This window comes from Dromiciops gliroides, chromosome 4 (genome assembly GCF_019393635.1).
Source record: "Dromiciops gliroides isolate mDroGli1 chromosome 4, mDroGli1.pri, whole genome shotgun sequence".
NCBI classification, from domain to species: Eukaryota; Metazoa; Chordata; class Mammalia; order Microbiotheria; family Microbiotheriidae; genus Dromiciops; species Dromiciops gliroides.
In genome coordinates, this window is record NC_057864.1 from 44,907,147 (window position 1) to 44,921,454 (window position 14,308).

At 40.9% G+C, this 14,308-nt stretch overlaps 1 protein-coding gene across 2 annotated transcripts in view; it reads left to right on the forward strand.

Annotated features, from left to right (window-relative positions):
• The first annotated feature begins 813 nt into the window (after window positions 1-813).
• The window catches only part of LOC122726250 (uricase), a 47,834-nt gene continuing 34,339 nt past the window's right edge, over window positions 814-14,308 (forward strand). Inside the window, exon 1 of one of the 2 annotated variants that reach the window (XM_043963859.1) lies at window positions 814-921. In XM_043963859.1, coding sequence (XP_043819794.1) covers window positions 895-921 — 27 coding nt within the window. In that variant the 5' untranslated portion in view covers window positions 814-894. Of the gene's footprint in view, window positions 922-1,091; window positions 1,244-14,308 lie in introns of those variants that run through there. The other variant, XM_043963860.1, reaches the window with a different exon arrangement.

The window sequence follows — 14,308 nt, forward strand, 5'->3', positions numbered from 1 at the left end:
TAGGATGCGATTTTCCTGGGTTGTTTGCCTGCCTTGGAAAGTCATCAAAAAGCTTGGATAAGAAGGGAAATATAGTTAACCCTTGAGGGCAAACTTTCTGCAGTGTGGAGGATTGGGCCTTTCAAGCCAAGAAATATATATTGAGCTCAATATTCCTTTCCTGATTCCTCTCCCACCCTCCCACCCCTAACCTAGTCTGAACTTGTTTTTTATGAGAGACATAATATACATACACAGGCACACAGATTTCTTGCCAGATGTAAAATGATCATTTCAAGGAGTTGGGGAATGAGACCTGTGATTTCACTGGGGTAGGAAACTTCTTAATGAGGAAGCTCCCTATACCAATGCAATCAGCAAATTTTCTGAAACTTACTTTCTTACAAAAGAGCACATAGACCTGAGAGGTAAAATGTTTTGTGTGAGGTATGAGTCAAAGGCGAGACTTGAACCTTGTTCTTTCAGATTTTATAGTCAGCTCTCTCTCACCTTTCTAAAGTGGTAATAAAGGTAAATAGATGAGTCCAATTTTGTATAATGAAGATCACCTGTCCTTTTCCCTTCTGGAAGTAAACGATCATTTATTGGTAAGTAAGATTAAGGGAAGAAACTTTTTATCTGACAGCAAAGAAAAGGGTTAAAACAAAGTAAGAGACAACATAAAACTATGGTATTGACATGTCCTCTCCACCTCCCAGACTTAGCCATTCAAAGTGTAGTTTTAGCTTAAAGAACTACAGATAGCCAATCAGCTCTGATAGGGAACAAGTAAACAATGCTGAACTTCCACCCTTCCATGCAAATAATAAAAAACAAACAAACCCTCACCAATAGGTGTTCTGTCCAAAGTATTAATTCACATCACTCCTGAAACAATCTGAAGACTAAGTGAAAATGTCCCAGTACTATGAGTATGAAAAGGTAAGAATTACCTTATTGCTTTGAGGAGGTGAGAGGAGAGAAAAAGTAGAGACATAGAAACCATTGCCCTGAATGATGTGGGTTTGAAAAAGTGATTTTCCATCAGAAATCTAGGTGTAGAGGGAAACAATGCAGGGAGTAGTAAAGTCTCAGTTTCACTGGCTCTGAGGCAGTACTGGGGATGTGGGTGAAGATTAGAATCGCTATGAAGATTAGAAACCTTTCTTGAGTCTAGACTCTTGGCATCAATCCTTAAGTAAATCTGCATCAGAACTGAGGGTTCAAGGAGTTGCCTCAGCTTCCCAGGATTCTTCAGGACAAGGTATGATCTCAAGCCTGGTTCCCTTTGAAGGCTGCTGCAAAAGATAAAATAATATCTACGTTAGTCAGGCAAACACCTTTGGGTTTGGCTCAAGCTAGACCCTGCAAACAATAGCCAGCAGTTCCTTCACCTGTTGCATCATTTTCCAAACCAATGGGCCCCATAAGTCTTCCCGATGACCCCATGTGTGTAGGTCTTATATGATTTGGGCACATTCCAAAATTTTGATGGCTCTCAAGCTTTTTGGAAATTTTGATGCTTTGTGTTTAATTTCATTTCACATTTCCCTTCTGTCTTTTTAAAGGAGCTACATTGTTGATGCTTATTTTTTTTAAATGAAAGTTAATTAAATGTTATTTTGGTTTGAAAACTTTGAGCATTTATTGATTCCTCCTGAAGTCACTGAAAATTGCTAGGATTGAGAAGCACAGGTGTTTTTAGTGAATGGGACTATCATATACCCTGGGGCCCAGGATATATATCTGTTTATTTCAGTGGAGTATCAAACAGATTCTAATTTTTTTAATCTTATTATTGATATATCTTCCAATCCTAGGATGCATAACATCTATGTTGGCATGCCATACTTACAAGAAATTTTGTTCCTTTTGTATATGTTTCAAGAGTTGCCAAGATTTTCGTATTGAGTCTAGTGTCATGTGGAGGAGTTTTGGGGGCCAGAGAAATTCATGAAGCAATCAACTCCATTCAATTCAATTAAAGCCAGAACCTTGGTGGGGTGGCATTCACATTTAGGGGGTAAGGCATGGATGATGGTCCAGCAAAGGCGATTGGGAAGGAGTAGTTGGACAAACAGGAGAGAACAGTATCACAAAAGCCAAGGGAGAAGGGATTATCCAAGAAGCAGGGAATCAAGTATGTCAACTGCTTCAGTGAGGTGAAGAAGAGTAAGAATTCAGAAAAGGCCATCTGTTTTAGCATTGGAGAGATTATTGGTAATCCTGAAAAACAGTTTCAGTTGAGTGGTGAGATTGCAAGCCAAATTGCAAAAGGTTGAGAAGTAAGTGACTAAAGCCTTGAGGGCCTGTGAGCTATATCAGTTGGGATTATACCCATTTTTTGAAATCATGGATCCTTGGAGCATTGAAATGTGAAGGGTTTCCATGAATATCCATGTCTCCTACTATTGCTGAGTAGATCAGAGACCTCAGCAGCTGTCTGGTTAAACACATATCTGGCCAGAAGCCCCTTCTGCAATATTATTGGCAAGTAGTCATTCAGCCTTCTTTTGAAGACTATGATACAGAACCCATGCTTTTCTAGTAGCCATACTGAACAATTGATTATTGGGAATTTTACCTTCCATGCAACCCAAATCTGACTCTACAACTCACATTAATTCCTTCTAGTTCTGCCCTCTGTGGCCAAGCAGAATCTAATCAGTCAATCAACAACAGCAATTAAGCAGTTACAGTGCTGCAATGGTGGAATAGAAGAGGAATTTGATGATTAAAGAAATCAACCATAAATTCAGATTTGCCTTAGATTTTACTATTAGCCACAGAATATTTTGGAGGTGATCAGAGGTTTCATATGTGAATTTTAAATGTTTGGCATCTATATGGAATGGTGTAGACAAATTCATATGATAGGGATTTTCCATCTCCCTCTCAATTCTGTATTTCTTTTGAACCCTGATAAACTTGCTACTCTGGCAAAATACTGTGTCTCCTGCCCAATTTGACATATTCCAGAAAAAGAAACCATGTGTTCATGGGTCCTTAGTTACCTGTAGTGAATTAGGAAAAGCTATTTTGTAACAAGAAAGAACCCAGGGCATATGGCTTCCATCACACTACTACTACACTCTCATGATTTAGTAGATTTTGATCTGGGAGTATAACAGTCATTCTATTGCTCAGACCCTACTTCTTGGTCCCAATGCTGTAGCCTTCTTTTCATGATGTTTCATTTATCTACTTTTATTTAATGTCATAATTTAAACACACAGTTTAATTAGCTTAGAAAATGTATAGTCAAAGAAGAAGTATAAGATGCATGCAACACAGTTTACACATTCCATTTAATTCCAAGATCTAGCCCCTCCTAAGGCACAAACACCTTTTAGGGTGGAATCTGTTTCTTTGCTCATGCTTCTCTCTGTCCCTGGAAGTTCATCACTGAAATAAGGAGATCTCAAATGTCTTAGAGACTAATTCTTATCCTTATGTTGCTACCTGACCATCATAAAGTCTAGCATCAGTAGTGACAGAGCTATAAACACACTTCATTGCTGATGTCACTCTGTCTCTCTCATGCATATGGAATCAGCTCTCTCTTGTTTCTCTATCCACATTGGCGTGAAAAGACAAATGAGCAAATGAAACCACCCCATAAGTATGTCAGCACCCTGGCTAAGGGGCTGGAATGTCTTGGTCACACTTATCTTAAGAAACTCTTGGACTTTCTAGTTTGTTTGTATCTGTTCTGTTCATTTCTTCAAGAGTAGTTCTAGTAATCTGGATTGAATTTGTGGGGCATGTCTTTGTTTTCTCCCCAGAAACTCTAGAACAGTGTTGCTCTATTTAGGGTCTGCGGACTCCACTTCTGTTGATACAAGGAAGATAGAAAACCAAAAGCTACAAGTATACTGAGTAACAAGTAAAAGAATGGTTGTAATAGGCCAAAGGAAAGGACTGCTACAGTTGGTGAGGACCATGAAAAAAAGGTGAAGGAGAAAACATCAGGGTGATGAATGAAAAAGATCTTGCAAAATTCAGTCAGATGTTGAAGAGATTATTGGAAAATATTTTGAGATGAGAATTCTGAATCAACCCTCATCAAATCAGTAAAGTGGAAATAAGGATAGAGGTAAGATTTCATAAAGGAGGGCAACCAGAATGGCAAAGGACCCTGAGCTCATGTCAAAAGAGGATCAGGTGAAGTAACTGGGGTTGTTAAGCTTGAGGAAAAGGAGACTTCGTTGTCTAAAGGCTGTCATGGGGAAGAGGGAGAAGACTTGTTCTGCTTAGACTCAGTCGTTAAAACTAGGAACAGTAAATGGGTAGAAGTTGCAAAGGAGCTACTTCCAATTTGATGAGTGGAAGACCCAAAGTGGAATGGACCACCTTGAGCAGAAGTAAGGTCAATGATGATGGCCACCTGTTGGATATACTGTTGGGGGTGGGGGATCTTTTTCATGTAAGGATTGGATTAGATTGACATGGAGGTCCCTGCTACCTCTGAGTTGCTGTGATTCTAAGATGCTACTTCCTGCAGCATGGGAATGGAAGCTAGAGGACCCAGGTTGGTAGCCTACCTTTGCTCTTTTCCAAATTGATCGAGTCAGTTGAAAGCTTTGTTCCTCAGTTTCATCATTAGTAAGGTGAAGAATTTGAACCAGCTCATACCACTTACATTTCTAAAAGCCTGCAGTTCTGTGCCAAATTCAAAAATCGAATCCAACACACATATCCTAAGTAGTGACTACAGAAATGGTGTTTTGGTGACCTGATTCCAATGAGTTCTAAGCAATGACTAGTCCTGGATAATGTACTTTCTCTTGATCTTGCTCATGCAGAAGTTACTCTTCAAGTTAATTTAGTGTTCCCTGAATTTTAGGGAAGCAGTGGAGCTAAACTTTTGTTCTGTTATGAAGCAGCAGGGAAATGTGGATGGGTGAATAAAGTTATCCTTCAAATATGCTTCAAATATACTTAATTCCCCACCACTCAGACACTTAAAGAGAACCTACCTAAAAGCCTGAATCAGCTACAAAATCAATATTTTAAAAGACTCCAGGATCAAGGAGAGACAACATGGCACAGGGGAAAGACCACTGAAAGTGAAGGCAGGTGCTGATGTTAGTCATCTGCATGAGTGTCAGCCATGGTTTAACTACCTTTGGACCCTCCTAGACTCAAGTTCAAATTGTGGGGAATTTCAAAGGTAAATCCTTGATCTGATTTACTTTGCCCCCACTCAGTTAAAAGCCTGGGAACATTTGGAATGATTTCAAACTTCCGTATTTGGTTATTTATCATGCTAACAGGCCCAAGAAAATAAGTTTTGAAAATGATGAATGGATTTCTTTGCTTAAAAAATGTAATTGGGACAGAAGTAAATTGTAAAGCAATAGAAAGCAATCATAGTCTATATTTCTAAATGAGTACAATGTCATTCTACTTTTCTCCATTTGATTTTTAACTCTAACCCTAATGATAGTTTGTGAAAAATATAAGCAGTCTTAATAAACATAAACAATTTTTTCCCTTCCCTTCCCTTCCCTTCCCTTCCCTTCCCTTCCCTTCCCTTCCCTTCCCTTCCCTTCCCTTCCCTTCCCTTCCCTTCCCTTCCCTTCCCTTCCCTTCCCTTCCCTTCCCTTCCCTTCCCTTCCCTTCCCTTCCCTTCCCTTCCCTTCCCTTCCCTTCCCTTCCCTTCCCTTCCCTTCCCTTCCCTTCCCTTCCCTTCCCTTCCCTTCCCTTCCCTTCCCTTCCCTTCCCTTCCCTTCCCTTCCCTTCCCTTCCCTTCCCTTCCCTTCCCTTCCCTTCCCTTCCCTTCCCTTCCCTTCCCTTCCCTTCCCTTCCCTTCCCTTCCCTTCCCTTCCCTTCCCTTCCCTTCCTTCCTGTTTCTCTCCTGTTTCTCTCCTGTCTCTATGCCTCTATCACTTAATGTCTCTTTTGTCTGTCTCTACCTTTCTCACTCTTTCTCTATTTGACTCTGTCTTTTCCTTTTTCTGTCTCTATCTCTCTATGTCTTCCTGGTTTCTGCCTCTTTATTTATCTCCATCTCTTTTTGTTTCTCTTTGTCTTTCTGAATATGGAATGAGTTGGTTTAGAGAGTGCAGTTTAGACAACCTTGGCACCCTAGCTTACAAACTGTTCAAGTATCTGCAGCCTGTCTCTCTTGGTCATGGTCTCCACATAGTTCCTAGCTTGCTTGTCTCCATCACTACTCGTCACTCACAATCACAACCATCTCTTGCAGAGACATCCATTCATTCTCCATCTTATTACTATCTTTTTTCAACCCCAGAAGTCCCCCTTCCCAATGAATAGCTGTGCTCTGAGTACATGGCTTTGTTCCAGGCATTCTGGAAAATGTAGTCCTTCTCCATCTCATACACGACAGTTACATGGGGATGATAATGTGTGTACTGCCTATCTCACCTTGACTGTGATAAAAGTGCTTATTAAACTTCAAAGCACTATTGAAATGTGAGCTCTTCAGATTAGGAGGAAGATCAGGGTGAGAGTGGTGGTATGGAGGGCATTTCCTTAGAGGCCACTAGGGGGTGACAAAGTTCACCCTAAGGAAGACCTAAATTCAAATCCAGCCTGAGACACTTCCTAGCAGTGTGAACCTGCTCCTCATTTGTAAAGCAGCAGCAGCAGCAGCAGCAGCAGCAGCAGCAGCAGAAGAAGAAGAAGAAGAAGAAGAAGAAGAAGAAGAAGAAGAAGGAGAAGAAGGAGGAGGAGGAAGAAGAAGAAGGAGAAGAAGGAGGAGGAGGAAGAAGAAGAAGGAGGAGGAGGAGGCGGAGGAGGAGGAGGAGTAAATAGCTATCTCCCTGGGTTGTTGTGAGATTTGATGAGATAATTTTTGTAAAGTGCTTTGGAAAGCTTAAAGTGCCATACGAGTGCTAGCTATTATTTTCCTCCATCCACTACTAGGTATGGGGTGCTTCTTTTCCCTCTGTTCATTCACTGCAGTTATATTTGTTTCACCCATAGATTCATTGGAAATGAAGTGTCCAGTATTCATTTTAACAAAATTCCATCCTAAGAAAACAACCTACATCTTAGTATTGAGTTATGCTGAAAAGAAATTTAGAATTTATCTAGTGTCTGGCTTCTTAGCATGTGAACTTATTTTAAAAATATTTTGATAACTATATCTCAATATAATTGGCTTCCTTCAAAATCCTTTGTATTTTATTTTATGCATTTAAAAATATTATTCTAAGAAGGGGTCCATAGGCTTCATCAGACTGCAAGGGGAGTCCATAGCACGAAAAGGGTTAAGAACCTCTGACCTAGTCATTTATTATTAAAAATAATAGCTTACATTTATCTAGTGCTGGCCATTTCCAAAAGCCTTTACAAACACTCTCATTTGTTCCCCAGAACAATCCTGTGAACTTGAATGATATTGTATGGGCCTTATTATCACCCGGATTTTACAGATGAAGAAACTTAGATTCAGAGAAGTAAAACACTGCATTTTGCCTATGGTCCCATAGCCACTGGGGTTTGAACCCAAGTTTCTCCTCACTCTAACCCACCTTTTACTCCTCCATGATGAACAAAGGGTCATGGGGGTCTGATGAGTTGTCCCATGATATCCTATGGAATTTACTATATTAGGGTTAATCCTGTTATAGCAGAGGTTGAGGCTGAGAATTCAGTGTTGTTGTTTTTTTTTTCCTGAGTCCTCCTTCTCTGATGCCATGACTAGCATGGTGAGGACCAGCAGACAAATCAGCATTCCAGTCTGTTTCTTTATGATTTCCTCTCCCTGGGTAACAACGGGCAGAGAAATGGCAATAATTGAGTACCTGTAGTTCCTGCTATGTTTAAAGTTCACTATTCAATATGTAACAGGCCATTCTTTCTCCCTGCTGTAATTAATGCAGATGTGCTGTTATCCTGCTCATGAAACATTGGTTAGGCAAAATCCCTTTATGGCCTCATGTCTGCAGGTACAATAACTCAGGGCAGCTCCCCCTTCCCAGGTGGGTTAAGGCAATGTTCCATGTTGTATGATTTTGGGGGTATTTGTGCTCTCGTTTACTAAATGCAGTAGATGTGGGCCAAATCAGGAGATACAACTGCCCTCTTGGCTACAATTTTTTGACCCATCATTGTTGTTCCTGGTGTTATTTATTTGATTGTTATTTATATTAAAATTCACTAAAGCACTAATAACTTAGGATATTGACTTAGAGCTGAAAGAGACTTTGGTACTACTATAGTCCAACCCCCTCCATTTGCAGATAAGGAAACCCAGGGCCTTGCAAAGTGAAAGAACCGGTCCATTATCTTGCAGGCATAAACCTGTAGGGTTGGGATCTGAACCAAGGACCATTAGCTTTGGGTTCAGCATTTTCTCACAGCTCCTTGCTACTAAGCATTTTCCTGTAAACTGCCAATATTCTCTGCAGCTGGAATGTATTCTTATCCCTTATCCAGAGGCACGTTGGTGGCACGGTGGATGGAGCTCTAGGCCTGGAGTCAGGAAAAAACCAGGTGTTCAAATATAGGCTCAGACTCTTCCTAGCTGTGTGACTCTGAGTAAGTCACTTAACCTCTGTGTACCTCAGTTTCCTCAACTGTAAAAGGGAGATTATAAGAGCACCTACCATGAAGGGCGGTTGTAAAGATGTAATGAGGTAAAGAGCTCAGCAAAGCTTAAATGCTAGCCACTAAGATTATCTTCATTTTAGAGATGAGAACTCTGAGGCAGGCACTCAACAGACCCTTCCGAAATTCATGAAAGAGCCGGAGAGGGGAAACTGGTTTTTGAACTCTCAGTGCAGTTTGCTCTCGGACATATTCTGCCATCATCACGTGGCTATTTATGCAGGTGTGAAGTGTTCTAAAGACAACAGCCCCAAATTCTCCCATAGGTGTTTTTTAGACAGCTTTGTAAGTGCGTGTTTTCATACTGCTGCCGAGAGATAGGGATGAATGAGAGGGAAAGATAGTCTTTTTAGATTGAGCTGCAATTCCACTCCTGCTATTTTATCAAAATGTGTGGCAGTTTCCCCCTATCTCCCCAAACAATTTTCCCTCGATTTTCCTCAGGCTTTCAGAAAAACAAATCCCAAACAAACCACATTTATTAATATCAGAAAAATGCAAAACCGAATATGAAGATTGAGGTATTCCCCTCTGTCAGTTGACAGGGGAGTAGACGCTGGGAAGTGTCTAACATAGCAAACAAAACAAACAACAAAATGAACCCGTCAGAGGCTGAGTGAAAGGAAGCCAGCCAGGAAGAGGAAAAAGAAGAAATGGGTATTCTGCCTGGGTAGAGACAAGGGTATTCCAACCATCTAAGTCCTCTCCAAATAGCTCCGTACCTGTTGCTGTTTCTGGTGGAGAATTCTATAAGGGTTTGAATTTGATCAGAATCATTTTGAGCTCATGAGTAAGAGACCATTTGTTTCCCTAGCAGAACTGAGGCAGAGACAATAAAAACCAATAGAAGCATTTGTGGGAGTTGTTTTTCATGAGAAACATAAGCTTGGGACTAAGTCAATGATGCATTCTCGCTTATGTCTGTGGCTGAAATAATACTAATGCTGTATCTCTACTGTGTTTTAGGGAAAGGGTTGGAGACCAGGCCATGATTTCTTTGGCATGAGGACTCCTAGATGGAGAAACTCTTAACCAATACAGGCAGGCTCATTCTCTGTAGTTTATAGTCTTATTGCCTTACCCAGGTCATCAAGGTTAAATGACTGGCCAAGGTCACAGAGTCAGTGTGAGTCAAAGGCAGAACAAGAACTCAGCTCTTGCTTCAAGACTACTTCTCATTTGACTTCAGACACTTACTATCTGTGTGACTCTGGGCAAGTCATTTAAGCCCAACTGTCTCAAAAAAAAGACTAGTTTTCTATCCATTCCCCCACTCTTACCCCCACATACATACCACAGGAGGAAAATTTTCAGTCAATACTCAAATTTTCACTTTTCCTCTTGATATTAATAAATATTGCTTGGTTGGGGGTTGTTTTTCTGAAAGCCTGAGGAAAACTGGGGAGAAATGGTTTGGGGAAAAGGCAGGGGGGATGGTTGCATATTTTGATGAAATTGGATGAAATGCTTTCACATGACAACCTCATGTATCCAGTTGTGTGAGTATTCATCCCATTTTACAGAAGATGATGCTGAGGTTTGAGGATGTTAAAGTAACTTGCAGAGTTGAAATTCCAACTCAAATCTCTCCAAACTCCAAATCCAGTATTCTTTTTACTTACGTTGTGTAGTTATACCATCCTCCTAAGCAACCCATGCAGATTTTATGTTCCCCATCAGTGCCTGTTTACCTGGGTAACTCTTGTCCACATCTTCCCTAAATCACCTCCATTCCAGGGGACTGCCTCTAGTTCTTCTCATAGTGTGTGGAAGCTAGTGGAACAAGCAAACTTTGTCCATTGGTCATCCCTGGATTTGGCTGTATTATTAACCCATCTTTTTTTTTTCCTGACCATACATTTCTCTGGTGGTTTTGTCTTTTGAACAGCGTGTCCTCTGTAATTCCTCATTTTAATGGGCTGCAGCCTGCTCACGCCCTCCAAACAATTCTCCATTGCCCTTGGTGTGATCTTTGCCTTCAATTCTTGGGACACCATGGTATCTGATGACTCATTGTCATACATCACTTGTAGAATATTGGTGCTAAAGAAGCTGACCCTTTGAAGTCTGGGGTCCTTACAAGCACCATGAAATTTCCCAAAGATATCCACCTTGCTCCCCTCTCTCTGCTCCATTTTAGGCCCAGTTTCTGGTCCATTTCATTAGTTCACATGCATCTGATTATCATTTCTATGCTGATGATGCCTATCTATATATTTAGCCCATGTTGCTCTCCTGAGCACCACCTTAGTCCAGCTTGGACTTAAAATGTCCAAACCGACTCATTATCTTTTATCCCAACTTCCCCCCTCTAGTGCCCTTCCCAAGGGCATCACCATACTTCTCATCACCTAGCTTCACCAACTTGCTGTCATCCTCCCTCTCACTGCCCTATCCGGTCAGTTGCCAAATCATTCTCCTTTCACATTTCTTGTTTGTAATCCTCTTCTCTCCATTCTTGTAGTCATAACCCTGGTTCAGTCCCTGATCACTTCTCAATCGGACTATTGTAATGACCTTTTTATTGGACTCTCTACCTCAAGTCTCTCCCCACTCCAATGCAACTTCACATGGCTGCCAAAAGAATCTGTCTAAAATGTGGGTGTGATCATGTTATTGCTCAATAAAATCCAGTGGCATCATATAACTTCAGGATCAAATATAGACTCCTCTGGAATTTAAAGTCCTTCACAGTCTTCCTCCATTTTACCTTTCCAGTCTTATTAGACAGTTCAGCCCTTCGTGGACACTACAGTCCCACCAAACCGGCCTTTTTACTGTTCTACCCTTTATGCTGGCTTTCCCCATGCTGGGAATACACACAGAGTAGGTGCTTAAAAATATTTGTTGATTGATTAGTTAATTATAGATAAGAGGTAGGTGGTGGAGTGGAAAGAATGCAGGACTCAGAGGCAGAAAGACCTGAGTTTGAATCCTGCTGTGACCCTGAGCAAGTCATTCAACTTCTCTCAGCCTCTGTTCCCTCAGGTATAAAATGGAAATAAGAAATAGCACCCTATCTCCCAGGGTTGTTGTGAGTACCCAGTGAGTTAACATATGTAAAGCATTTTGCAAACCTTATAAATGCTAGCTATTATTTTAATTGTTTTTTTCTTAAATGATCTGTCTGAAATATATGAAATGATTGATGGATGAGCTTTATCGATGTCCATGCATCCAAATGAATATCTTTTCCCCTCCCTTACAGTGTAGATGGTTAGTCTGAAATCTTTTGAGTGATTATCAAGGATGGTGCTGGTGTTATAAAAACAAGAGATTAAGCACTTCCTGTTCTCAAGGAGTGTATGCCCTATGGGCAGCAAGGGAAAACATGATATATAATTAAAATTCTGCCAGTCTTTGTTATGATAGGTAGATAGATAGATGGATGGATAGACAGATATACACATACATGTATACATAAAATTAATCAGATATCTCTTTATGTATGTATATGCATATGTATGTATACACACACACACACACACACACACACACACACACACACACACACACACACCCCTACCTGACTGCAGCCAGACCAACCATTGCTTTGTAGTCTTAGCTGGTTGACAGACTGAGGCAAGGCAATGTGGCCACCAAAGGTTCTCCATCTTGGTAAGTGGAAAGAATCATGAATTTGGAGACAGAGAACTTGAGTCTCAGCCCCAGCTCTGTTACTTAGATACTGACCCTGTGAACTTGGGTGTCACTTTTCCTCTCTGTGCCTCAGTTTCCTCACCTGTAAAATGAGTAGGTTGGACCAGATGACTTCTAAAGTCATTTCCAAGTCTCAGTCTATTATTCTAAAGTATGACTAGACCAGTTCTACTGCTAAACTTACAGATACAACCTGTTTCACCTAACAAATGGCTTAATAATTCTTCAATTGGCCCAAAGATACCACCCACTCACCTATTTTTCAGACTAGAGAAATAAAAATCCATCATCTATATTAAACATCCATAAGAAAAATGTCTGCTTTCTGCAGGGAGCTTTTCTTCAGTCTGGGCTTTACTTCTGAAGAGTCTAGAGACTCTTTCCTGTCTTCTTTTTACTACAATTTCTGATGTTTCATTCCTTTGGGCTTACAGGCATTGCTGGAGAAATAGAATTGTGTCCTCAGGGAGACATGGTAAAGACTCTGTGCTAGTGTTCAATCAGTCAAACAACAGGCATCTATTGAAACATTTACTATATGCCATGTACTGTGCTAAGCACTAGGGATACAGTTGTGAAAGGGAGACAGTCCCTGCCCTCAAGGAACTTACATTCTCCTGGGGTAGGAGGAGTATAACATGTGACACAGATAAATAAAGGAAGGATATGTGCAGCTAGGTGGTACAGTGGATAGAGCACCGGACTTGGATTCAGGAGGACCTGAGTTCAAATGTGACCTCAGACACTTACTAGCTGTGTGACCCTAGGCAAGTCACTTAACCCCCATTGCCCCACCAAAAAAAAAAAAAGAAAGATAGAAAAAGAAAAGCAAAAGACATTCCCTGCCCCCAAGGAACTCATAATCTAATGGAGGGAAGATAACACATGAAAAGAAGTCAGCATTAGGTGGGAAATATTGAAATGGCTGCCCTGGGATGCCTCCTTAAATATAGGATCTGGAAGGAGCTCTCTACTAGTCTCCTTTCACTCTCTCCAATGAGAGCAAGGAGGGGCCCCAAGGGAAGGAAGGGACTGAGGAAGTGTGAGTTTCAGTGCTGATGTGATCATGCAGGAAGATGTTTATGGGGACAATGATGATGAAGTCCAGGAAAGCAATCATTTGGGAAATGAAGAGAGATATAAGTATATATGCATAATAAAGACAAAATAAAGTACATGGTAATTAAGAGGAAAATGGAAATAAGGATTTATGTAGCACTTCCTATGTGCCAGGCACTTTCTAAATATTATCTCATTTGTTCCTCACAACTGTGAGCTAGGTGCTATTATTATTCTCATTTTGGAGTTGAAGAAACAGGGGCAGACATAGGTAAAATTGGATTTGAACTCAAGTTTTCCAGACTCCAGACCTAGTGTATTTTGCCCTGCATCACACCAGCAGTTGGAGGGAATCAGGATATACTTCATGTAGAAGACAGTACTTGAGCTGAATTTCAAAGGAAGTGAGGGATTCTTCAAGTCAGAGGAAGGTGAGGTTGCCTGCCTGGAATGGCCAATGGTCCGTGCAAAGTATCATGTCTGAGGAAGAGTCAAAAGGCTAGTTGGACTGAACTGTAGAATGTGGGAAAGAGAGTAATATACAGTGGGGCTACAAAGGTAGGTGGGATCAGCTTGTGAAGAGCTTTAAAAAACAAACAGAAGAATATGTGAACAATAATTAATAATAACTAATATTTTGGGGAGATTCAGAAGTTCCCTCCTTCCAAAGTCCTGGCTTTTAGAGATCCAGTTTCTTCTTCATAATAAAATTGCATTGAATCTCTTCATCTTGGGCAAAAACCATCTTGGGCAAGGAATCTAGGGCAGGGAAGCTCATTGTGTTCTACTCAAGCTTTGCTGGAGACAGATCTGTTTGTCTAGATAGGAAAGCCTTTCCATCCAGGGAGAGGTCACTCATTCTCCCCCCACACACTCCCCCCCCCCCCATACATACTCCCATTGAAAAGGAAGACATTCTAGGCTGCAGATAATCTCTCTGTACAGGGATCAATTCTTTGTCCCATTCATTGACCACCTACTCTTTCAAGGGTATATAAGTGCTGTACCCCACCACCATGATAGTCTT